General features: G+C 40.7%; 2 protein-coding genes across 6 annotated transcripts; one reads left to right on the top strand and one right to left on the bottom strand.

Moving 5' to 3' along the window:
• Positions 1-1,047: 1,047 nt before the first annotated feature.
• On the bottom strand, positions 1,048-23,819 carry meak7 (MTOR associated protein, eak-7 homolog). Of its 5 annotated transcripts, none has more exons than XM_086108974.1 (10): positions 23,604-23,753; positions 21,690-21,890; positions 21,313-21,564; positions 21,093-21,237; positions 19,351-19,565; positions 17,215-17,401; positions 15,308-15,426; positions 14,582-14,761; positions 3,405-3,535; positions 1,048-2,143 (listed from the first exon to the last, which is right to left on the bottom strand). In XM_086108974.1, exons 2-9 carry the CDS (start codon positions 21,852-21,854, stop codon positions 3,407-3,409), a joined length of 1,392 nt encoding a protein of 463 aa, XP_085965100.1. In that variant the 5' UTR covers positions 21,855-21,890; positions 23,604-23,753; the 3' UTR covers positions 1,048-2,143; positions 3,405-3,406. The 5 variants fall into 5 exon arrangements, with proteins under 5 accessions (XP_085965100.1, XP_085965102.1, XP_085965099.1 ...); XM_086108976.1 differs by having other exon boundaries at positions 1,048-2,075; XM_086108973.1 differs by having other exon boundaries at positions 1,048-3,535; positions 23,742-23,819.
• Positions 7,554-12,010, top strand: LOC147205614 (uncharacterized). The gene is made up of 8 exons (XM_086109733.1): positions 7,554-7,559; positions 8,550-8,603; positions 9,080-9,157; positions 9,634-9,711; positions 10,167-10,244; positions 10,699-10,776; positions 11,232-11,309; positions 11,929-12,010. The coding sequence occupies exons 1-8, from the start codon at positions 7,554-7,556 to the stop codon at positions 11,968-11,970; spliced, it is 492 nt and encodes a 163-aa protein (XP_085965859.1). The 3' UTR covers positions 11,971-12,010.
• Positions 23,820-24,885: the final 1,066 nt, after the last annotated feature.

Here is a 24,885-nt window from a genome sequence, read left to right as displayed (position 1 = left end):
CAGACCCTAGAATCGCCTCTGTTGGCATGCCACGACCGCAAACCATTGTCCAAATTGACGTGGCCTTCAAATCTAGCCTTTATGTCCACGGAGACGGGCGGTGAGCGAAGGATGTTTTGAGCACACTTTTGGAGCCTGCATCACTCCGCTCTTCCACACTTCAACATCTTCTACCAGCCAAACTCATTGCCGCCGCCTTGCGGCGGTAGACAGTCAAGTGAAGGTTGCTAGGCCGGTCCAAATTCGTCACGATTTTGACGGTCCACAGGGGTTACATAAGGAGGAAGCTTGAAAGGAACCAGCTTGCAATGTGTAATTCTGAGGACGCAGCCTACCAATTTGGACACATCTTTACAGGACTGTAAATAATCCAATTTTTTACGAACTAAAAAACTCAAAAGGGAAGTCAATGCAAAAAAAATTCTTGACAAGAATATTTTCAACGCAGCCTCGCTAACCTAAACACGGTATTCTGGTACATTTTGTGTTTGTGGAATATGAAATAAGCAGCAAAATCCATCTGTTTTCATCCATCTCAGTGGGTGGCCATTTCACCACTTGCTGTTAACAGAAAATGACATCTCAGTTGCTCAGAGCTCAGGTAAAGACTCAGCTTGCGAACATCACATGACCAAACTCAGAAAACAGGCGAGCCGTGATTGTTCATTACTTGAGCAATTGCGATGTCATGTTCAGTCGACAGTAAGTGACAAAATGGATGTATAAGGACAAGTGAATCTTGCTGTAATTCATATTCCATGAGGGGAATATTAATCAGAATACCATGTTTAGACCAGTGGGGGCACATAGAACATACTGTATGATGGAAAAGAGTATTTTTGGGGTGACTTCCCCATTAACTTATCATCTTATAATATTCATCAATAGTCATGCCCAAAGACACAAATTATGAGATGAGACTGCTGCCATAGCGTTCTTCACATTTAAAAGCAGGCTTGCAGAGAATGACAATCAATAGTTCTTAAGAAAAGTTGTATGAATGACTTATGACAGAATTATACTCAGAATAGATGACAAAAGAAATAATAACTGTACAATTTTTTTTAATCTGTGAAATAACAGGACCGCAAACCTCGAACCCACGACAGAGGGGAATACACTGTATCCACAGATTATTATTATTATTTTTTTGTATTTTTGTTTGGGGATTTGTTTTCCCCTCATTTTACGTGGAAAACACATTGAATGTTCATCTGTGTTTTTTGAAGAATTTGGTGGGTTACATTTTTTTGTTTGATTTGGTGTTAATTACCAGTATCCACATATTTTCGCTGTTCGCAGGCCGGCCTGGCCCCTATCCCCCGCGAATAGTCGAAGTCTACTGTTAAAGAAACTAGGCAAACTGTTAAGAGGCATATGGCAGCAATAGGACTTGCACTCTGAGTCGGATGGTGACTCGGGACACAGGACTCGGGACACAGCGTCGACAACCCAATCCAAACGTGGACAGGGAAATGGCATGGTTCCTTCCGCCCTCACAGTACAGGAGTAATGCGCTGCAATCCAGCCTCAGCAGGAGTTAGGAACTTTTGCAGAGCTGGAACTGGGGCCGAGAGCAAGGGTGTCAAACTCATTTTACATTGTGGGCCACATATGGCCTCGGTAGAAGTGGGCCGAACCATTCAAATTATACCATACTCTGCTATAATTAACCAAAATATGTCTTTCCTTTGTTTTGGTCTAAGGAAGCACAAGAACATTAGGAAAATGTTGAAATTGAATGAACATATCTTTTACAAAACATTTCATGAAGCACCTTAGACACATGTGCAATTTACTTCAATTGTCTTCTAGTCTGATCAAAACAGTGTGCCCCTAGCGGATATTCCATGAATTGCACCTTATTAGAAATATTCATTCCGTGTCTTTTATGCATTTTTTTCACTTTTAAATGATCCTGCGGGCCTGATCGAACCTCCTTGGGGGCCGGTTCCGGCCCGCGGGTCGTATGTTTGACACCCCTAGCCTAGAGTTTTCGCAGCACAGCAGCTGGGGTTGCATCATGTTGATCAGCTGATTGAGTCGTGGTCAGCAGGCCGTTGGCAAGTAGAGCACTGGAGAAAAAAAAAAAACAGGCTGCTGCCAGTGTCCTGCTCTGAGGAGGCCGAGAACCAAAAGGAATCTGTAAAACATATTTTACAAGGCAAACAAAGGATGCTGGACAGCAGGATCAGTAAGCAGAAAGCAAAGCCCAAAAACTAAGAGAAACAGTATAAAAAAGTACTTGGGGCTGACTCACTACACAGATGACAGGACTAGAGAAAAGTAGAGCAATCAAAAACTGTACTCAAATAAGAGTACTGGTACTGTTACAAATTCTGTCATAAAAATAGGACTCAAGTCAAGTGTGAGTGTAAACATTTATACAGTGGGAAAAGAAATTGTCATCGGTTTGGATTTTTTCTGCCTATAATCCTAAAGACCTTCCTTTAAGAACTGTATTTTGTGTTTACTTGTGTTGATATTTAAATTTGTTTGATGATCTGAAACATTGAAGTGTGACAAACAAACAAACAAAAAAAAGAAATCAGGAAGGGGGCAAACACTTTTTTCACACCGCTGTATACGCTGCATTCATCGAAGGTGGGAAGTCCGACTTTTCAGATGTCCGACTTGGAAAAGTGCACTAGAATGTCCCTTTTAACTGGGAGGTCGGGGGAAAAAGAACCCATAGTTCACATTTGGTGAAATGAATTAAATGCTTTGAAGATGTAATATTCCTTTATCTTTATAAATTACGTAAATAATGACAGTTTGGGGCGGCACGTGGTTCGCCTCGGATTACGAAGGTCCTGGATTCAATATGCCTTCCGATGTAGAGTTTCAGAATCAGCCATATTTGTTGTTGTCAGTGGCCTCGAACGCTTTCAGGTCGGAACTGGGATAATCCGAGTGGGATATTTCTTACTTCCCACTTGCGTCGAAAACAGCAACAGAGTCAAACGTTTGGACTCGTTAATTAGAAAACTGAGACGCCTGCTGATTGGAAGAAGTCTGTGTGTAGGTGGAGATTCATGTCTGGGGGGCGGGGCGTTCCCTCTCAATTTAAGGGACGATCCAATACAATAAATACTATACATTTCATACATCCAGTGAAATGTTTTTGCCATGTTAATCAGACATAAAAGTGTCCTCTGTGAGAAATGCGATTGGAAGTTTGTTTGTATGACTGTATTTTGATTGTACGAAACACACTTATTACATACAAGATACAATGTCAGGCTTTACTTAATTGGTGTACAACACAATGTCATTAATTACAATAACAGGCTGGGAAGACGTGAAATCACTGTTTAAAGGTAGATTAAAATACTGTAGATGATGACAAATTTGTGATTTGCATCCCCATCAGATCTTCTATGGGCCCAGATAAAGTGACAGACCTTTAGTGCTTCTGGTCCTCATCCGGCTCCCTGAGACCCTGGCTATGTAATTTCTTGCCCGTCATCTCCATGATGGCCTGGACCTCTGGATCCCTGTCCAAGACACTCCCCTTACCCACACCTTCTTCAACCTGAAGCGGAAAATAAAAACATCGCATTGCATTTATTAATATTACAGGTGGGAAATGGAAACAGATGGATGTTGGTGATCAGTGTACAGTGTTCCCTCACTTATGGGGGGTTAATGGGGACCGGGACCCGGCCGCGATAAGTTAAAAACCGGTAAGGCCTGACACCACCCCAGGAATTTTTGTGTAAGTGTATGTGGATACCAGCATAGCTAAAATGTGTACACAGTATTGATAATTTACATATTTGAGACAAAGACTACAACAGTACCCATATTTACTTCCATTCATCCATTTATATTCTACCGCTTATCCGGGGTCGGGTCGTGGGGGCAGCAGCTTCAGCAGGGAAGCCCAGACTTCCCTCTCCCCAGCCACTTCTTCCAGCTCTTCCCGGGGGATCCTGAGGCATTCCCAGGCCAACTGGGTGACATAGTCTCTCCAGCGTGTCCTGGGTCGTCCCCGGGGCCTCCTGCCAGTGCGACATGCCCGGAACACCTCACCAAGGAGGCGTTCAGGAGGCATCCTAATCAGATGGCCGAGCCACCCCATCTGGCTCCCCTCGATGTGGAGGAGAAGCGGCTCGACTCCGAGCCTCTCCCAGATAACTGAGCTTCTCACCTTATCTCTAAGGGTGAGTTTGTGTGTGTATGAGACAGTGCACACAATATCCATTGTTGAAAATGACTGGCCTGTGGTCTTAGTACTGTAGGAGTCAATTTCTGTCATTAAAATGTTGGTGTGTGACATTTACAATAAATCTGGCTGAGCGGAGGTCCGTGTGTGTGTGTGTGTGTGTGTGTGTGTGTGTGTGTGTGTGTGTGTGTGTGTGCACTCGTTTCCATGTTTTGTGGGAACATAAAATTGGAAACACAGTCACGTCTTGGGGACCATTTTCCGTATGGGGACAAAAAAGCAGGTCCCCATAAGAATAACGTATAAAAAGCATCAGAGGGCTGCCCTGAATGTGCCTGTGAAGTTTTTAGCAAAAGCCCACAAGTCACCATTTTTACCGATTGTGTGTGTGTACATGGTGCTCAGCAGCCCTCCACATGGTTATTCGGTGCTATTGCACTCACTCCTCCACACACACACTTTGCATATGCCCCGCCCATTTGGTCCCCTAATGGAAGGATTTTTACAAGTGGGAGGGGGTCATCATTCAATTAGTGATCATCAGAAGAAGCCTGCAAAGCTAGAAGATGGCAGCAAAAGAAGCAAAAGTAAAACGCAAGGTAAGCAAGTTCCTATGAATTAACAAGTTATTTATTTGTTTAATGTTACAAATGTACATACTAAAATAAGAATATTGTCACTATTCTCTATGAATTAACAAGCATCGCGGCAACGCAGTATTAACAATAACTAAGCAATCTCAACATACTATTGTATGCCAGAGCTTCCCCCTGTGCTTTATTAACCTATTTGGCGACTGAAAATACAGTAATTATAGTTTGTACATTTTCAACTAGGCGAAGTCTCCCCCCCCCCCCCCCCTTCTAAATGACAAATGTATTATAAATATTGAAGCTCGAGGTATTTTTTTCGGGTGCACGCATCTCAGGCCTGAATGAGAGCCGGGGCTAGGCTCGTCTCGGGGCTAATGGCCGAGTCTCGGGCTAACGGCTAACGGCTAGCACAACTGAGTGTGTTGATGAACGAGCGGTGACTATTCCTTTTTAACTTTTTTTTAACCGCAGTTTCAAAATTCATTACGCACTAGCGCGACTAGTGAAACCGGCGTGGATTTTTGTCGAGTATAGCAAGTAGCGTAGGTAATGGAGACAAGCTAAACAAAACGTGAGCTACCGAGATCGGCTACGGCTAGGCTAAAGCTAAATGCTAAACACTCAAATGTGTTGACGAACGAGCGGTGACTATTCCTTTTTAACTTTTTTTTAACCGCAGTTTCAAAATTCATTACGCACTAGCGCGACTAGTGAAACCGGCGTGGATATTTGTCGAGTATAGCAAGTAGCGTAGGTAATGGAGACAAGCTAAACAAAACGTGAGCTACCGAGATCGGCTACGGCTAGGCTAAAGCTAAATGCTAAACACTCAAACGCCACTGCCTGGTCTCTCTGCTCTTTCTACCCATTAATTATAATGATGGAGTTTATGAACAATTAAAAGTTTAAGCATTTCAGCTAATGTATTGATTTCGTAAAGTGAGATGAGCAGTGATAATCTTAATACATGGAGGGCATTCACACTGTTTGTGAAACAATAATATTTCTAATTGTGTGACATTCCAGATTCAAAGAATATGAAATAAATAACTATATAAAGTACAATTCCTGCACTATGTTCCTTAGTTCTGTAAATAATTTGTATTTAATATTGTTAAAGACAGGCTCCAGCATGCCTGCAACCCTTGTAAGAATAAGCAGTTTAGAAAATGAATGGATGGAGATTATTTCAACACTAAAAAATAAAGTTTATTGACTATTTTAATGTTGATATGGCATTAATAAAAAGTATTAAAAAATATATTGTGCAACCTCCCACATATTTATTTAACCCGTCTTTCAAAACTAGTGTTTTTCCATCAAAACTGGAAACAGCAAAAGTTATTCCAATTTACAAGAGCGGAGAGAAGCACTTATTTACAAATTACAGACCAATTTTTTTCCGGCAAAAATTGCAGAACAACTATTTGCACACAAACTTTACAAATGTATTGCAAAGCATAATGTAATCTGCAAATATCAATACGGTTTCATAGAGAAAAGGGCAACATCTATGGCAATAATGGAAATTGTGGAAGAATCAATCAACCAGTAGATTACGGACTGGTCCCAAGTCGATCGCGAGGGGTGGAGAGGGGCATGGGAAGGAAAAAAGATTTATGTGCCTGTAGGTTTCAGCTTTGTTCATTTTCGGGGCCGTTAAGACTGTTGCTCATTGTGGCATGTGTGCGTGCAAATGCACGCATGTGCGTGGTTGCAGACCCGTGTGCGTGCATGTGTGTATGCTTGCATGCTCGCGATCAGGTCAATAGTGGGAGTTTGGTCGCTTCAAAAGTCAGATCTTCAGTCAAAAAAGGTTGCGCACCCCTGGTATCAGATGTTTGGCACATAAATGGTTGAAAAGCTATTTAGATGACAGCTACACTGTTGTGAAAACACTATAAAAGTAACTGTATTGTATAATATTAATATGCACAGTTCAACAATTTCCAATCAAACAAGTTGAAGCTAACTCCCTAAATTTATCAAGATCAAGGGGTACAACCAGACAAACTTTCTACTTGTTGCTATTTCCTTTGAGCATGTAAACTGTACTGAACCAAGACATGTATTGATATTTTTTCCTTTATGTAGTTTTTTTTTCATGTCTTTCATATTGCGTTTATATGTTCGATATATTAATCAATTCTGACTGAATACAATGCAAACTCTTTTTCTCTCTCAAGTTTGAAATCCCACAAAGAGTCAGCCCCCTTCAGGACACCATTCGTCACATTTCATTAAGGACCAACAAAACAGGCAAATTGTGTGCGAGGTACATAAATGCAGTCAAAGGTAAGGCGTTGTCTGATGTTATATGCTGCGTAATTATTACATGATATGGCAGAAACTGTGGATAAAACATATACAGTTATTATCAGATGAACACTAAATATGAACCCTGAGTTTATTTTTCCAGTTTCCGACTCAGTTTGTAAACAAGCCGTTATATAAATAATTAATTCCATGTTTTGTCTTACTTCAGTAGAAGAACACCATGTGAAACCGAACAAATAAAACCAATTTTATTCGACAAGATATGTTTTCTAAATTACCATGGACCTCTCAATAATGGAAGAATGGATTGCAAAGCCTGTTTTTTCCCCCTAAAAACTATTGTTGCTGTCGGCTACAGGATGTGGAATATTTGCAAAGAGTACAATCGGCAGAGGACAATTTGTTGCTGAATATTGGGGAGATATGATAAATGATGCAGAATACTAGAGCAGAAGATGAGTTTACCACCAATCATGTGCTGCGTTTATGTTTGCATTCAAGTGGAGAGGGAAAACATGGTGGTAAGACTTATTATCCACCTATTCTGCACCACTATAGACCATATCAGAATATTGTGATAATGATCTCATGTTGTTCTTTTTCACATATTTGTTAAGCAATGATGCTTCACAAGAAGATGAGTCATTTGGGCGACCAGTGAATGATGAACCAAGGAGGCCAAACTGCCAGATGAAAAGGATTGATGTGGATGGTGTGCCACACCTATGTTTGTTTGCTTTCAATGACATTCAAGAGGGAGAAGAAATGACCGATGATTATGGTGGCGAAGACTGCCCATGGAGAACACAAGTATGTATACATTGCAGATTATAAAGAATGGCTCTGTGTAATAAGGATGGAAGTAACTTTTGAAAGAATCAGAATAGTAGAATCTTACTCGAAGTATTGTGAATCAAATTTTTCGGTTTCCACCCACATTCCAAAACACATGCGTGGCAGGTGAATGGAATACTCTAAATTGTCCCTCGGTGTGAGTGTGAGCGTAAATGGGTGTTGTCTATCTGTGCCCTGCGATTGGCTGGCAACCAGTTCAGGGTGTACCCCGCCTACTGTCCAAAGACAGCTGGGATAGGCTCCTGCATGCTACCAACCCTTGTCAGGATAGACTGATTAGAAAATGGATGGATGCATGGATCAAAATGATCAGTTATGGCAGGTGTATGGAATAGGTTGGTACACATTTCAAATAATTATTTTCTGAAACCTAAACTCAAAGCAAGTGCTAATTCAATTTCTAAAATACTTTGGAAAGTTAAGTGCTACTCGATCAATGATTTATCTCTCAGAAAAAAAATATTATGTCTTTATGGATGACCAAATTTACCAGAGGTTTTCCACCTGCCTTGCAAATTGCAGATCTGATCCAAGTTCTTCAGGGTTGCAAATAACAATCCTGCATAACTTGATTAGATGGGCTATTGGCCTATTCATCAATAATATTCTGAATCTCTATCATTGTTGACTGTATTTCTAGATGACCAGCTTGACAGTCACAAATGTGGCTCCTCAACCCTCTTTACAGAGTCAGATGCAACATACACCAGGTATAGTCATATCCATCACTGTTTCATGTTATTTGGTATCTCTATATCTGTGCATTTGTGATGATGGACAGTAATTTTCATGATAAAGTCCTGTATGTATGCACAACAGGCAATTTCACATATTGCATTGGAAAGGTGAATGCGAGCGGACTATTTTAGGTCGATTTAATTTGACACAGAGATCATTATGTTCTGGAGTTATGTCTCTTTTCTGGACCCTCACGGTGTCCCCACAGCACACGTTTACAAAGTGTGTGTGAGGGGAGAAAAACGGTGTCCAAGGGGGGAAGAATTGACAAAGTGTTAACAAGAATGTCCCCACAATGTTTTTGATTTTAACATGTAGAAAACACAGTTTTAAACGATGACGTTGTTCTCTCAGATTTGTCCATCTAAATTTTAGATGGTTTACTTGAGGCTCAGTATCGGTTTCTTTTATCATATTCTCCAATTTTGTTTTCCAAATTGTATTTCAGATGACCAAGACAATACCCAATGAGACTACTTTACAAGAAAACTGTTGCGATACTGCTGGTCCAAGCAACATACATCAGGTATAGTCATATCCATCACTGTTTCATGATATTTGGTATCTCTATATCTGTGCATTTGTGATGATGGACAGTAATTTTCATGATAAAGTACTGTATGTATGCACAACAGGCAATTTCACATAATGCATTGGAAAGGTTAATGCGAGCGGACTATTTTAGGTCGATTTAATTTGGCACAGAGATCATTATGTTCTGGAGTTATGTCTCCTTTCTGGACCCTCACGGTGTCCCCACAGCACACGTTTACCAAGTGTGTGTGAGGGGAGACAAACGGTGTCCAAGGGGGGAAGAACTGACAAAGTGTTAACAAGAATGTCCCCACAATGTTTTTGATTTTAACATGTAGAAAACACAGTTTTAAAAGATGATATTGTTCTCTCAGATTTGTGCATCTAAATTTTAGACGGTTTACTTGAGGCTCAGTATCGGTTTCTTCTGTCATATTCTCCAATTTTGTTTTCCTAATTGTATTTCAGATGACCAAGACAATACCCAATGAGACTACTTTACAAGAAAACTGTTGCGATACTGCTGGTCCAAGCAACATACATCAGGTATAGTCATATTCATCACTGTTTCATGATATTTGGTATCTCTATATCTGTGCATTTGTGATGATGGACAGTAATTTTCATGATAAAGTACTGTATGTATGCACAACAGGCAATTTCACATAATGCATTGGAAAGGTTAATGCGAGCGGACTATTTTAGGTCGATTTAATTTGACACAGAGATCATTATGTTCTGGAGTTATGTCTCTTTTCTGGACCCTCACGGTATCCCCACAGCACACGTTTACCAAGTGTGTGTGAGGGGGGAAGAACTGACAAAGTGTTAACAAGAATGTCCCCACAATGTTTTTGATTTTAACATGTAGAAAACACAGTTTTAAAAGATGACGTTGTTCTCTCGGGTTTGTGCATCTAAATTTTAGACGGTTTACTTGAGGCTCAGTATCGGTTTCTTCTGTCATATTCTCCAATTTTGTTTTCCTAATTGTATTTCAGATGACCAAGACAATACCCAATGAGACTACTTTACAAGAAAACTGTTGCGATACTGCTGGTCCAAGCAACATACATCAGGTATAGTCATATCCATCACTGTTTCATGATATTTGGTATCTCTATATCTGTGCATTTGTGATGATGGACAGTAATTTTCATGATAAAGTACTGTATGTATGCACAACAGGCAATTTTACATAATGCATTGGAAAGGTTAATGCGAGCGGACTATTTTAGGTTGATTTAATTTGACACAGAGATCATTATGTTCTGGAGTTATGTCTCTTTTCTGGACCCTCACGGTGTCCCCACAGCACACGTTTACCAAGTGTGTGTGAGGGGAGAAGAACTGACAAAGTGTTAACAAGAATGTCCCCACAATGTTTTTGATTTTAACATGTAGAAAACACAGTTTTAAAAGATGACGTTGTTCTCTCAGATTTGTGCATCTAAATTTTAGACGGTTTATTTGAGGCTCAGTTCGGTTTCTTCTATCATATTCTCCAATTTTGTTTTCCTAATTGTATTTCAGATGACCAAGACAATACCCAATGAGACTACTTTACAAGAAAACTGTTGCGATACTGCTGGTCCAAGCAACATACATCAGGTATAGTCATATTCATCACTGTTTCATGATATTTGGTATCTCTATATCTGTGCATTTGTGATGATGGACAGTAATTTTCATGATAAAGTACTGTATGTATGCACAACAGGCAATTTCACATAATGCATTGGAAAGGTTAATGCGAGCGGACTATTTTAGGTCGATTTAATTTGACACAGAGATCATTATGTTCTGGAGTTATGTCTCTTTTCTGGACCCTCACGGTATCCCCACAGCACACGTTTACCAAGTGTGTGTGAGGGGGGAAGAACTGACAAAGTGTTAACAAGAATGTCCCCACAATGTTTTTGATTTTAACATGTAGAAAACACAGTTTTAAAAGATGACGTTGTTCTCTCGGGTTTGTGCATCTAAATTTTAGACGGTTTACTTGAGGCTCAGTATCGGTTTCTTCTGTCATATTCTCCAATTTTGTTTTCCTAATTGTATTTCAGATGACCAAGACAATACCCAATGAGACTACTTTACAAGAAAACTGTTGCGATACTGCTGGTCCAAGCAACATACATCAGGTATAGTCATATCCATCACTGTTTCATGATATTTGGTATCTCTATATCTGTGCATTTGTGATGATGGACAGTTTGTAGGACAGTAATTTGACACAGAGATCATTATGTTCTGGAATTATGTCTCTTTTCTGGACCCTCACGGTGTCCCCACACACCACACGTTTCAGATTTGTGTGTGAGGAAAAAAAAAAGTGAAATGTTTTACTGTGGGACCCATAAGTCACTGACAGTGTTTACAGGAATGTTCCGACAATGTGTTTTATTTTAACAACACCTTTGAGGGGTTGGATTCTCTTTACTCTGGAGTTGACCATGGCAAGAGTTGCAGAGCAGGTGTGGGCATACTTACTTAAATGTAATTTATCACTGACACACGATTATCTCATTTTCATGTGCATTTCAAAATCATCTCTGAATGGTACGTTTGTTCTGAAAATGTTGTGAAAGGATTCAACAGTGCAGCTTATGTTGCTCATTGAACAGCAAAATGTCAGTCCAAATGACAGTATGCATTGTGATGTTAGAATGACAGTGTGAATCTATGTAAAGAGCTTTAGATTGGAATTCAATCATGTACTCTCCTTGAATCTTTCAATAACAAAACTTTTTTTTTTCTCAGTACTTCAAGGAAGAGGAAGAGAACTCCCTGGGAGAAAAGTGAAATAAAGGCACACGATGAGACTCATCAAATCTTTTCGCGAAAGATATTTAAGGGCTGAACCAGAAGCCCTTAAAAAACGAGAATGGCAAACCCTCAAATGTTTATGTTTATAACTACATGCCGACTGCCAAAAGGAAATTGCTGTGCAAACAAGTTTTTCAACAAAAACTCACTGATTAGGCACTTTTATTTCCATTATGGATATTTAAATTTGAATGTATTTTGAGACAATGTCAACAGTTTGTTTGATGTTTTTGTTTTAGATAGACATTTTACATTTTTTTTTTTACCACACATTCAGTTCCGTTAAATAAAAACTCATCATATTGGTCGGATATTGACCGGTTCTTTGATTGGAAGAACAAGCCGGAGATGTCTTCCGTTCTCTGAAGCAGAAATATTCGAGTCACATGACATTTAACAAACAAAACATATCAAAATAGATTATTTCAACGATTATTATTCACATGAATTGACTTTCATTTGACAGTTAGGTTCAGATGCTTGCCATTTTTGATGATTAATGCTTTTTGTGTGAGGTCCCCAATAATCACATGTACTTGGTATAGATCCTGTGTGAATTATGTAAATACATTTAAATATATTTAAATTAAGTCCTCATAACGCATGTAAACTGGACTTTTCTGAAGTCCCCAATTGACACGGTCCAACCACATGACTTCATAATGACTTTTATTTTCTGATATTTAAAGGTGTTTATAAGCAGACACCGCCACCTTGTGTATCCCTGATTTTTTGCAGAGCTGTATGTCATTTGGAAAGGGTGGTCCCCGAAAGTGATGAACTAAAAAGTGGTCCCCACAAAACACATTAACCGGTATGTGTGTGCGTGTGTGTGTGAAGAAAGGATGTGGTGATCTTTATGTGTGCTCATGTGTATAATGTGGCTCTTTGCTGCATCACAGTAAAAAAAATGGCTCTTCGTTTCGGACTGGTTAGCTACCCCTGACCGAGAGAATAACAGTATGTTAACTCACTTCTAAATAGAAGTAGGATTCTTGAGTGACTTACTACATTGACGGTCTTCTGTAATTTACGAGTGTGCAATAGCCACTCAACTCGTGTGCCCGATAACTTGTGACGTAGCGTCACTGGCGTAATAAAAGCACACTGCAGTGAATGAGTGACCTAATAATCATCTGACACAACGAATAGATAAGGACATTTTTTGTAAATATCGATTTTAATCTATATTTTTGAGTCTATGTTGAAATCCTATGTCATACAGTAATCTCTCGTTTATCGTGGTTAATGGGGACCAAAACCACCCACAATAAACGAAAATCCGCGAAGTAGCGAACCTCCCTCGTAAATGTACATGTACATGTGTATGAGTATAAAAAATATTTATAAGGCCAAATTTAATTGTATAGAAGTAAATTTTGTAGTTATTAACATTACAATATACTAATATATTTAAACACGTATAAGTTAGGTTAGGTTAGTGTATGAATAACAAAATACAGTAAACATTTACATGTAGTACTGTGTATGTTGCTCTATGTGACTCGCTGTTGTTTTGCTGACTTTCGCTGCTTCTCGCGGACCGTTTGCGGACTTAAATGTATTTTTTATTTTTATTTTTATGAATATGTTTGAAAAAATCCGCGATGCACTGAAGCCGCGATAAACGAACCGCAAAATAGCAAGGGATCACTGTATTTATTTCATTTGGATCAGGTGTGCCCAAGTCCGGTCCTCGAGAGCCCCTATCCGGCCTCTTTTGGATGTCTCCCTCCACCAACACTCCTGATTTGAATGATCAACTCATCAGCAAGCTTTACAGAAGCCTGATAAGGATCCTGTCCATTTGAATATGTGTGTTGGGACAGGCAGGATAGGTGCTGTCAAGAACCGGACTTGGGCACACCTGATTTATATTATTCTTATTATGTCTGTGGGAAATTTTTATTTCCTGTACATACCGTAGCATGAAAAGAATCTTGCTATGACAATTTCGCACCGCAACTCAATTCTGATATTTTTTCCCATATGGAACACGTATCTGACTTTTTCATGCAGTGTGGAGTACAATACCAATTTTTTTCTAATCCAACCTAGGTTTATTTTGTTTGGTTTGTATCTAAATCGGATATGTGTGTGATGCTTTTGCAGTATGAACGCTCATCTGCACACATGCGACCTATTCATCAAAAGACCAATACGCACTCAGCACAGGTGGTTGAGATTCCTTGAGAAACGATAACATCGTCTATGAATTTGCAGAGGTGTTTTGAGAAACACTGGTGGTCTTTACATTTGACTTTATTTAATCCCACTTGAAACATCAGGCGTTAACTCGATATTTGTGGTGAGAGTAGAAATTCAGCCAAGGAGAAAGTTTCCCCCCCCCTTTTTTTCTTTTTTTTTTGACGTTACCTTGTGTTGAGTAGGAGTCTCCATTATATGAGGTGGTTGAGGAGTGTTATGTCATATCCCCAAAATATTTCTACCTCCTCCCACCTTCTTTCTGTAATGTGAATGAGTACTTAAAAAGATTGGATTTAACAAAAATATGAATTGCGCATCACACCCTGCAGGCTGAAGATAGCTTATTTGTCTTCAGATAATGAGAATTGGGTGCTCTTACCTCCTCCGGCTCATGGGGCTTTCCAACTGCCCATACTTCCATTGAATCCAAAATAAAGTCCTCATCTCCCGAGAGTTGAGGACTTCCAAATGTAGTACATTTTGGCTGTGCACGGCTGTGACCATGTCCAAAATCACTATCCAACCATAGCCCAAAGTAGCTATGCTGGCCGCCCATGCCCTGGTAAAGAAATGAACAAAACGCATTTTCAAAACAAAATGTAATTGGACTTTTAAAAATAATGATGCATAACTCAAGTTTGAGCACATAAAGATACATTGTAGAAAATAACTAAGAAGAACTTTGACTTTCTTTGCATCAGCTGATGCACTGTTGGAAATTATATGTGCAGAGTAAGGTTAAGATTATTATTGCCCAAAGAGGCAACATGGGCTCACCTATCGGAGGAGCCAAAGGGATTGGGTGCAAAGTGAGCTTTGTTGTTATTATTGATTTGCTTGGGGAAAATCACATTCTTCTCCTGCCTCATGCTTGAAGGGTGTTTGGTGTGCTTTTTATTTAAAGTTTGAACATTACCCTCTCTCTATAAAGAGCAACCAAATACTTAGTTATTCAAATTTGACCACTTGCGCTTGTCTACTCCGTACAGTTAAGCATGTTTAGCTAACAACAGATACTGCACGTTCTCATAAACTAAGGGTACATTTCATATTTTAGCTCAAATTAAGTGACAGTACAGCGTGCGCTGTCAAAGTTTTAACTCACCAGTCCGTTGGGCATGGTCTGCTGCTTCTGGTTGAGGTACATAAAGTGTTGGTTGTAACCTGTAGCTGTATGAACTCTCAGTCTGGGGAACACAGAGAACAGGAAACACCTGGAGTCACCTGGACAAGCACCAACACACACACAGGCAACACAAAAATATACACTATGAAGATATGACAGAACGGCTACCAGATTACCCACAGTATTCAAATCACTCCACAGCAACGAAATACATTTTGTTACTTCCTCATTTTTACCCGCCCTTTCAACAGTTTTGTTACTGCCCTAGAGCAAACTCAATTGATTATTTTGACCCCAAATGGTGGAAATAATTTTGTTCAATTATTAAGTATTGTTATTCAGTTCTAAAAATACATTTTGATCCCCTGATATATGTACATACAGTATGTTATGTGTATCCAGATATCTATATACCGTATACCTCTCTACAGTATACTGTATATATATATACACAGTATATATATATATATAAACAGCTATGCCCTGCCAGTGATCAGATACCCTGCAGGAATAATAAGGTGGCCAAAGGAAGAGATTCAGACCACGGACGTTAAGACCCGAAAGCTCCTAACCATGCACTGAGGGTTCCATCCCAAATCCAGCCACCTGAGGCTGTACGCAAGCCGAAAGGAAGGAGGCCGGGGACGAGTGAGTGTGAGAGCCACTGTCCAGGATGAAACATCCAAGCTCCATGAATACATCAAGGAGAAGGCTCCAACGGATGACGTACTCAGAGAATGTCTCAGACAATGGGGAACAGAGGAGGAGGTGCTGGAAGAGAGACCATCATGGGAGGACAAGCCTCTACACGGGATGTACCACCGGACCATAACTGAAGTGGCCGATCTCAAGAAGTCCTATCAGTGGCTAGAGAGGGCTGGCCTGAAGGACAGCACAGAGGCACTCATCCTGCCTGCTCAGGAGCAGGCCCTGAGGCCCAGATATACCACACCAGACAAGACCCAAGGTGTAGGTTGTGCAAAGAGGCACCTGAGACGATCCAACACATAACTGCAGGGTGTAAGATGCTGGCAGGGAAAGCCTACATGTAACGCCATAACCAGGTGGCTGGCATAGTCTACCGAAACATCTGTACGGAGTATGGACTGGAAACCCCAAGGTCGGGAAACGCCTCCGAAGGTGGTGGAGAATGACAGAGCGAAGATCCTGTGGGACTTCCAGATCCAGACTGACAAGATGGTAATGGCGAACCAACCAGATATCGTGATCATAGATAAAGGGCAGAGGAAAGCCGTTGTAGTGGATGTAGCGGTCCCAAGTGATGGAAACATCAGAAAGAAGGAACACGAGAAACTTGAGAAATACCAAGGGCTCAGAGAGGAGCTGGAGAGAGCCTGGAAGGTAAAGGTGACAGTCGTGCCTGTGGTGGTCGGAGCACTCGGGGCAGTGACCCCCAAACTAGATGAGTGGTTGCAACAGATCCCGGGAACAACATCGGACATCTCAGTCCAGAAGTGTGCAGTGCTGGGAACAGCAAGGATACTGCGCAGAACCCTCAAGCTTCCTGGCCTCTGGTAGAGAACCCGAGCTGAATGAGGGACGGACACCACCCGAGGGGGGGTGAGACGAGGATATACATTTTTTTATATACAGTATATATACACATGCACAGAGAGAGAGAGAGAGAGAGAGAGATACTGTATATAATTATATCCGTAAATTTCATCTGATGGCCCAATATAATTTTTATCATATACACACATACTATATTTATACACACACACAACCATACTCGGGTTTTGAGTGCCCGTCCCCCACCCCCAATTGAATTGTGCATTTGTGTTGGCCACTTTTTGACCGATGACAATTTCATTTTGTGCTTAAGAAATAAATTAAAATGTTGATATGACAGATCCATTTCTCACCTTGGAATTGTGGTTTGACTTCCCAGCTGAGGGAGGCAAAGCCACCAAAAACATGTCCTTTTGTGTCTTTGATGAGCAGCAAGGTGGGCCCACATTTAGTTAGACCTGCCACCATCCTTGTGAAGCTCTCACCATGCAACAGTGTGGAAAACACAAGTCTCCATGGTGCATTACATCTGTCAGGCAGCTGTAAAGTTGAAACATTTGTATGATGAAGCAACATGACACAGTCATTTCATATCACTATTCTCCTGCCTAAAATGGTTGATTACGATTATTTGTACTGTCAAATTACTTAAATGCAAACAAGAAAAAAGTCACAGATGCATTTACTGAAAGGATTGTACTGCATTGTACATTTAACACAATGTGAAATTAATCGCTGTATTTAGTACTATATGTTTCAATCTTAAACAGCAACAAGCAATGTAAATTTTTATTCATGGGCCTACTGGTACAACATTTTTGGGACAAAGTGACAAAGATGATTCGTGAAATTATGAACACTTGTGTTTGTTTCAAATGTCCATCTTTTGCTCTAGCTGGGAGTCAATTTCACTCGAGCAATTTCAAGCTCTAGAAAATGATTGCTGTACAGAGTGTTGCTTGAATTTATGTGTCAGGTACTTTGGTTTTTTTCACTCCCCAAGTCAGGGGTGGTCAACCCGCGGCTCGCGAGACGCATGCGGGTCTTTGGCTGGTTCAATGCGGCTCCCGGGCTTTCACACGACAAGCGTCGAAAACACCTCGGCAGTGACGATGCCATTCAAACGAAGGTGCTAACTACACAGAACGTACTTCGTCAGCCTATCATCAATCCCGTTACTTGATTGACATAAAGGGCAACCAATCAGATGACTGTATCACCGCTCATGCGCAAACAACGGCGCTAAACGCTAAGCTCGTCAGCGAATTACCTCTGATTTTAAGGCAGGGGTGCCCAATACGTCAATCAGAATCGACCGGGAGCAAGCGAACTGGGCCCAAGTCGACCGCAAGGGGTGGGAGGAGGAAATGGGTGGGGAAAAAAAGATTTGTTTGTTTGTATCTTTAGCTTTCGTTCATTTTCAGCCCGTTCTGACTGTTGCTCATCGTGGTGTGCGTGCATTTGTGCACAAGTGCACTGGTGGGCACCTGCGTGAGTATGTGTGTGTGTGTGTTTGCACCTGCGCGATTGGGTTGTTCGTGGGAAGTTAGTCGCTTCAAAAGTCGATCTTTGGCCAAAAAAACGTGTGTGTGTGTGTGGGTGCGCATGCGTGTGCGCAAGCGCGCGCGCGAGGAAGGGTATGATGTGGCTCTTTGCAGTAACACAGTAAAAAAAAATTGGCTCTTCGTCTCTGACTGGTTGGCCACCCCTGCCCTAAGTAGTCATAAAATAAAACTATCGCCATGATCGATGTAGACACTATTTTTTTCACGACCATATGACACACTGTAGTTAAAGGCATATTGTCAGTTACGGGTGCTATTTTGTATTTAACACATACCCAAGACGCATTGTATTATTGGATGCAAGCAAGGTAAAAGGGTGCAGTCGGTAATGGGAGCCAAGTGAGGCCGGCAAAGCGGCAGAATAAAGGATTAAAATCTCCAAAAAAGGGTCTCCATTTAATGTTACACAGAACATTACACGTTTTACAGTAGTTGGAGCAGAAATTGGCCAGGTTTTCCTTGAATTCCGACAGATGTCGCTGCGCCACGGTCATTCCTGCTCGGATGGATTGATGTCGCAGTTTCATAAAGCAAAAGCACCAAGCACAATGTTGTTTTGCACAATGCACATAACTGGCACCTTCTGGGGGCGTGCCTTTAGCATCCTCTTCCACGGCCACCCTTCCCACTTTAACGTTGGCATGCTGTCCTCAGTTACATCCTCCTTTCCTATGTATAAGTCGGCAGTCGTGTCGGCAGATCAGTCTGTCAATCGGACCCCTCATTGAAGTCACGCAACATCATTGACAGATTTTGGAACGTGGTGCATAAACAAGGTGACCTGCATTATTAGGGGCCCCGTTCATTTTGGAGAAAATTCAAAACTTTTATTTGCATCTTATGGTCGTGAAAATAATACGGTATTCAAAATTCAAGTGACTCAAGGTGCAACAAAAGTATGAGTACTGTATGTCAGACACTAACCTGCGGTGCAAGAAACATGAGGGTGGGAATATCCAACAGACACCGGCGTAGATCTTTCCAGGGTGCCTCCTTACAAGGGGGCAACAGAGGGAGTGCTGGCTGCAGACTTAGCCCAACGTTTAGTCCCTCAGCTACCAACATCTCCAGGTACAAAGATACTTGGGGTACTCTAAAGATCCAGTCCTCCAAACAGGCAACATCATAGCCTCCCTGGTCTTTCAAGAGAAAACATTTTTGTCATAACCCACACAACTCGACTTTATTCACAGCATTTAAAAGAAACACAGCTGAAACAAATTGTAATACATGAAGAAAATCAAACTTTCCATGACAAGTCACCCAGTGGGTTTTACCAAGCAGATTTTGATTTGAATAAAAGTTTCCTTTTTTGGTTGAGACAGTTTTCTTTACAACCTGTCACTGCAGCAGTGTGTGATGAAAATGTTCAATAACTTTTCATCTTAAACATCTTTTGATTAAACATGTAAAGTTTGAAGATGATCAGACAAATACCCAAGCATGAGTTGAATAAAATAAGACAAAATATGAACTTTACAAAAGACCAAAGACAGCAACAAATTCAGGAGAAATTCATCTCGCGCACAGCACAAATATGGCTCAGTGTGTGAACAAAGTTTGGTGAATTTTTGTTCATGTGCAGGTCCTCAAAAATGCAATTTATGATGGAGTATAATAATAATAAAATTAAATATAAATGGTTTCTACAGAAACAATAGGAACCCCGCAGAGGTCACCGCTTCGGCCTCGTAAAAACAATGATAATAAAAATAATAATAATAATAGAACAACATCTACAGAATGGAATTTCCGGAGAAACGGCTTGTGAATGGTTTGAATCAGTCAAAAAAATTTGGGAATTCGGGGAGCAAAACAAAACAAAACAAACTATTTTGGGCTTTTAATTTTTTATCTTTTGAAAAACATTTGTTAGAGGAACAATTTAGAGTGTGAAGGGTTTAAACCGGTCAAAAATATAGTAATTAGATCAAAACAAAATGTTTAGAAAGAAAATAATTTTTGGCTTTTAGTTAAAAAAATTTAAAACAAACTTTTGGGATGAGCTGAAAAGTTCAAAAGTGGAATGGTTTGAATTGGTCAAAAAAGTGATAAGCTGAACAGGATAACGGAATGGGTTGAATCAGTCAAAAAAATTTAGAAATTAGATGAGAAACACAAAAAGAATCCAATTTTCGGCTTTTATTTTGAAATTTGGACAAAGAATTTGCGGTCGAGATAAGATGAACAGTTTAAAGTTGGAATGGGTCGAATCAGTCAAAAAAACATGTTTTTTGTCTTTTAATTTTTAATTTTGAAAAAAAAATCATGGTGGGTTGAGATGAAAAGTATAAAGTTGAAATGTTTGAATCTGTGAAAAAAAATGTAGAATAGAGAGGGAAAAAAATTATAATTGCAGTAGAGATTAGCTAAGCAGTTTAACGTTGCTCAAAACAAAGTTTTGTAGTTTGAACATGAAGTATCTTGTCTTTGTAATGTATTTAATTAAATATAGGAGATGATTTGCAGATCATTGTGTTATTTTTATTTCTGTTGAAAACAAAGTCCCAACTTCATTGGAATTGGGTTTGTTGAATAACCTACACACACTAAGGTGTGACATTAAAAACATAAAACCAACCAAGTGGCATCCAAACACTCCTGCAACGCCTTCATTCTGTCTTTATAATCATAATCGAAAGACACTGCAAATGTCACCAGTTTACCTGTGGATTTCAGTTCTGAGCACATTTGCTCTGCCAAGAGCGTCACACCCTGGGAGCCATCACCCATTTTGTCTGGTTTCCACCCCTGGAGGAGTCCTTTATTGACGACAATCTGAATTACAGCAGAGATCAGATCCTGTAAGAACTATAAAAAAAAAAAACATGTCTCAGGTGGATACAAAAACAAGTACCGGTATATTTCGACTGAGCATTTCCTCACCTCTGATAATTGCTCAAAGGTGACGACGTTGAAGCATGCTCCACCCAGGGTCATAGCCATAATCAAAGGAGCTCGTTCTTCTGCGGTACCCTGCAGAGTGTCTGCGAGGAAGATGACCAACTGCTCGCGACAAACTCCTGAAGCGGGGGATGGACTGACTTTGCCAACTGCTGTGGTTCCAAAGTCAATACTACACATACAATGGTATGTCCGCCTTACCATGGAGACTGGTACCAGCATGCACATGGAGGACTGACAACACACAACAATTAGCTATTGCATGTGAATATTCAGTAAATATTTTTTTGGGGGGGTTGGGGGGGCTATAAAGATCAACATTTTCTTTTTTTTTTGTCACTTCATATGGATCATACTACCTGCAGCATCTCAAAGGTGAGAGTATTTCCTGCGGGTGTTTTCTTTCGGGCTCCTGCAGGGACATTGCCTTGAAGGCGTTCAAACACTCCTTGAATCACTAGCCGATCTTCTGGACGGAAGCGGGACAGTCGCTTTTGCACCAGCACACTCTCAGTGTTGCCCATGGTACGTCACATTCGTGGCATGATGCTTGCATGGAGCTGGGTACAAAAATATTTGGAGTGAATCTCTTTTTATTATTTGAAAGCTCCGTAGTCCTTGTGCCTCTGTTTACATGTTAGAGCTTCCAACTAGAATCTATCAAGGTTACCGTACTAGTCGAAGAGGAATAGTAAAGTAGCAAGTAGGATAAGGGTTTGGAGAAACAAGTGATGAATCCTGTTACATTATTTGCAAGCTCCTCTGTCCTGAACACCCTGTTTTCATGTTGGATGACTCAAAGAGCAACGTATAGATTCAAAAACGAGGTATGATTTATTTATTTGCAACGAGGGCTGAACAATTTTTTCCCGAAAATTTGCGAAACATCCTGTACTTTTCTCAGCTGACTTTGGGCGAAAGGCAGACTAAACCCTGAACTGGTTGCCAGTCATTTGCAGGGCACACACAGAGGTGATCCCACGCTGCCCGCACACACGTCAGGCGAATGTACAACCACACCATCAGCGACTGACATGAGCGTATGAACAGTATGCAATTAAAAAAAATTGAGCACAACAGAGCAGAGATAATTTGTAAAGTGACTAAATTTGACACACTCTACCTTTAAAAATGCCTTTTCGGAGTACAATGACAAAAAAAAAACCCCCGTCTAAACTGCCCAACATTCAATGCTTTTTTTCATGAGAAAACTATTGTTAAGAGAACTAATATTTCAATTTTTTTCCAATTAACAAGTAACGCCTCTTCACTAGAATTTTTACATGACATTCTGACATGGTTAATTGGGAGGCATTTGTTGAAATGACACGGAATGAACCGGTTGTGCATGTCCGAAGAGGCATCAACTTGGGACTGCAGAGTTTGACAAGATGGGTGGGGGATGGACTGATGACATACATTTTTTTTCCAGATCCGCTTATCCTCACAAGGGTCGCGCGGGCTGCTGGAGCCAATCCCAGCCATCTTCGGGCAGTAGGCAGGGGACACCCTGAACCGGTTGCCAGCCAATCGCAGGGCACATACAGAGGAACAACCATCCACGTTTGCACTCACACCTCTGGACAATTTAGAGTGTTCAATCAGCCTGCCATGCATGTTTTTGTAATGCGGGAAGAAACCGCAGTACCTGGAGAAAACCCAGGCAGGCCCAGGGAGAACATGCAAAGTCCACACAGGGAGGCTGGAGCTGGAATTGGAACTCGGTACCTCTGCACCTAACCACTGGACCACCTTTTTATTATTTGAAAGCTCCGTAGTCCTTGTGCCTCTGTTTACATGTTAGAGCTTCCAACTAGAATCTATCAAGGTTACCCTCCTAGTCGAAGGGGAATAATAAAGTAGCAAGTAGGATAAGGGTTTGGAGAAACAAGTGATTCTCTCTCTCTCTCTCTCTCATAGAGAGAGAAATTACATTGAAAATAAATTACATTTATCCAACATACATGCATGCACAAAAGAAATACACAAACCTCTCTCATAGAGAGAGAGAGAGAGAGAGAGAGATTGAACAGAAGGCGCATGATTTGAAATGTGACCTCCTGGGAAGAAAGAAAGAAAGAAAGTAGGTAGGTAGGTCGGTAGGTAGGTAGGTGTACTGAACAAAAAAATTGCTGCAAGAGAAGAAGCACGATTTAATGTGTGATGTCCTGGGTAATTTAGACTCAAGATCCGCACCATTTTAATTCACTGGCACACGGAGATTTAATATACAACAACTGCAACATAACAAACGATACATTAGCGATCCCTACCTAAAGCCGCCTCGATCTCGGTGCACACTGCACAAGTAAATGAAAAAGTAAGCTCCTTTGTATCACAGCGGGTATTTTCCCAGCGAAGAACCTGGATGGTTTTTGACAACACGAGACACACTACGAAAATACACAAACCTTTTAACAATTAGCCAATAGCAGTTGTCACTCCAAACCACCAGACACATGACTTCCGGACGATGCGGAACTTGACACAAATACCAGCCAGTCATTTGTCAAATGACGACCTGCTTTTTCGTGATTGGTCAATGAGGAGGTCAGGGACAAATGATTTTATTTTTTATTTTTGGCCAAGAGCAACGATGAAACAGAACGTCTTTGTAAATGTTTGCTTTTACTATTTTGTTACTTTGTTATTGAAAAGAAATTGCATTTATCCAACATATATGCATGCACAAAAGCAAAGCTAAACTATGAATACATTTGTTGATGTGTGGTCCATGTCTCTTTTGGCCATTACGTTTACAAAATATACAAAAACGACTGGTCATTTGGTTTTAGTTTTAAAATGGCCTTTAAAGTATAGCATTTATTTTGAATTACCGGAAGTTATCACCGACAGCATTTCTCATACTAACCAGGAGATGACGACAGCGTGCCCAAAAACGATTGTGTCGCCTGTAAGCTCTCCCGCAACCAAGGAGCCAGTCCTTCATGCTGTCTTAGCAGGGCCAAAGCTAATTTTGCCCAGCCAGAGATGCAGCTCGAACTGCAAGTGGACTGTTGGAGTGTGTGTTGTTCGTGGACCATTCCGTCAGAGAGATTCTTTTTAACCATGTCACAGGATAATTTTGACCTATGTGATGCTAAAACAGTGGGTAAAAATGGCTATTGTGTTCACCTGGCGGTTATCTTATAAGCTCTTGAAAGCACTCTTTATAAAAGATATGTAGTGCCCATCTAACCATTCAGTAGGGATGAACTGCTTCATCCTATTACAGCAGCAGCCAGTCCAGTATGTGCCCTTCCTCTCAGCTAAAGTCAGCTAGGAGAGGCCAGCAGCCATGTGTGAGCCTCCTGTGGATAACCAGTCTCGAAAACAGTTGGATAGTCAGTGCACGAGCATGGTTAATAAAAATCACATATCGAAAACTGGATATTAAATTCCAGCAAGGACAGCAACACTGATTGAGATAAGGTAGGCACAGTGACAGTCTGCTGAGCTTTGTTTTCTGCAAGATGCATGTCAATGTCATGCAATTGTATACTGAGCATAAAATGTCTGCATTATCGGTATAGTTTGCGTGACTTTATTCCTGGC

Source organism: Hippocampus guttulatus, chromosome 4 (genome assembly GCF_054856545.1).
Source record: "Hippocampus guttulatus isolate MCC_2025c chromosome 4, RoL_Hgut_1.0, whole genome shotgun sequence".
Classification (NCBI taxonomy): domain Eukaryota; kingdom Metazoa; phylum Chordata; class Actinopteri; order Syngnathiformes; family Syngnathidae; genus Hippocampus; species Hippocampus guttulatus.
The sequence above is the reverse complement of the archived record's forward strand: the minus strand, read 5'-3'. Positions and strand labels throughout refer to the sequence as shown.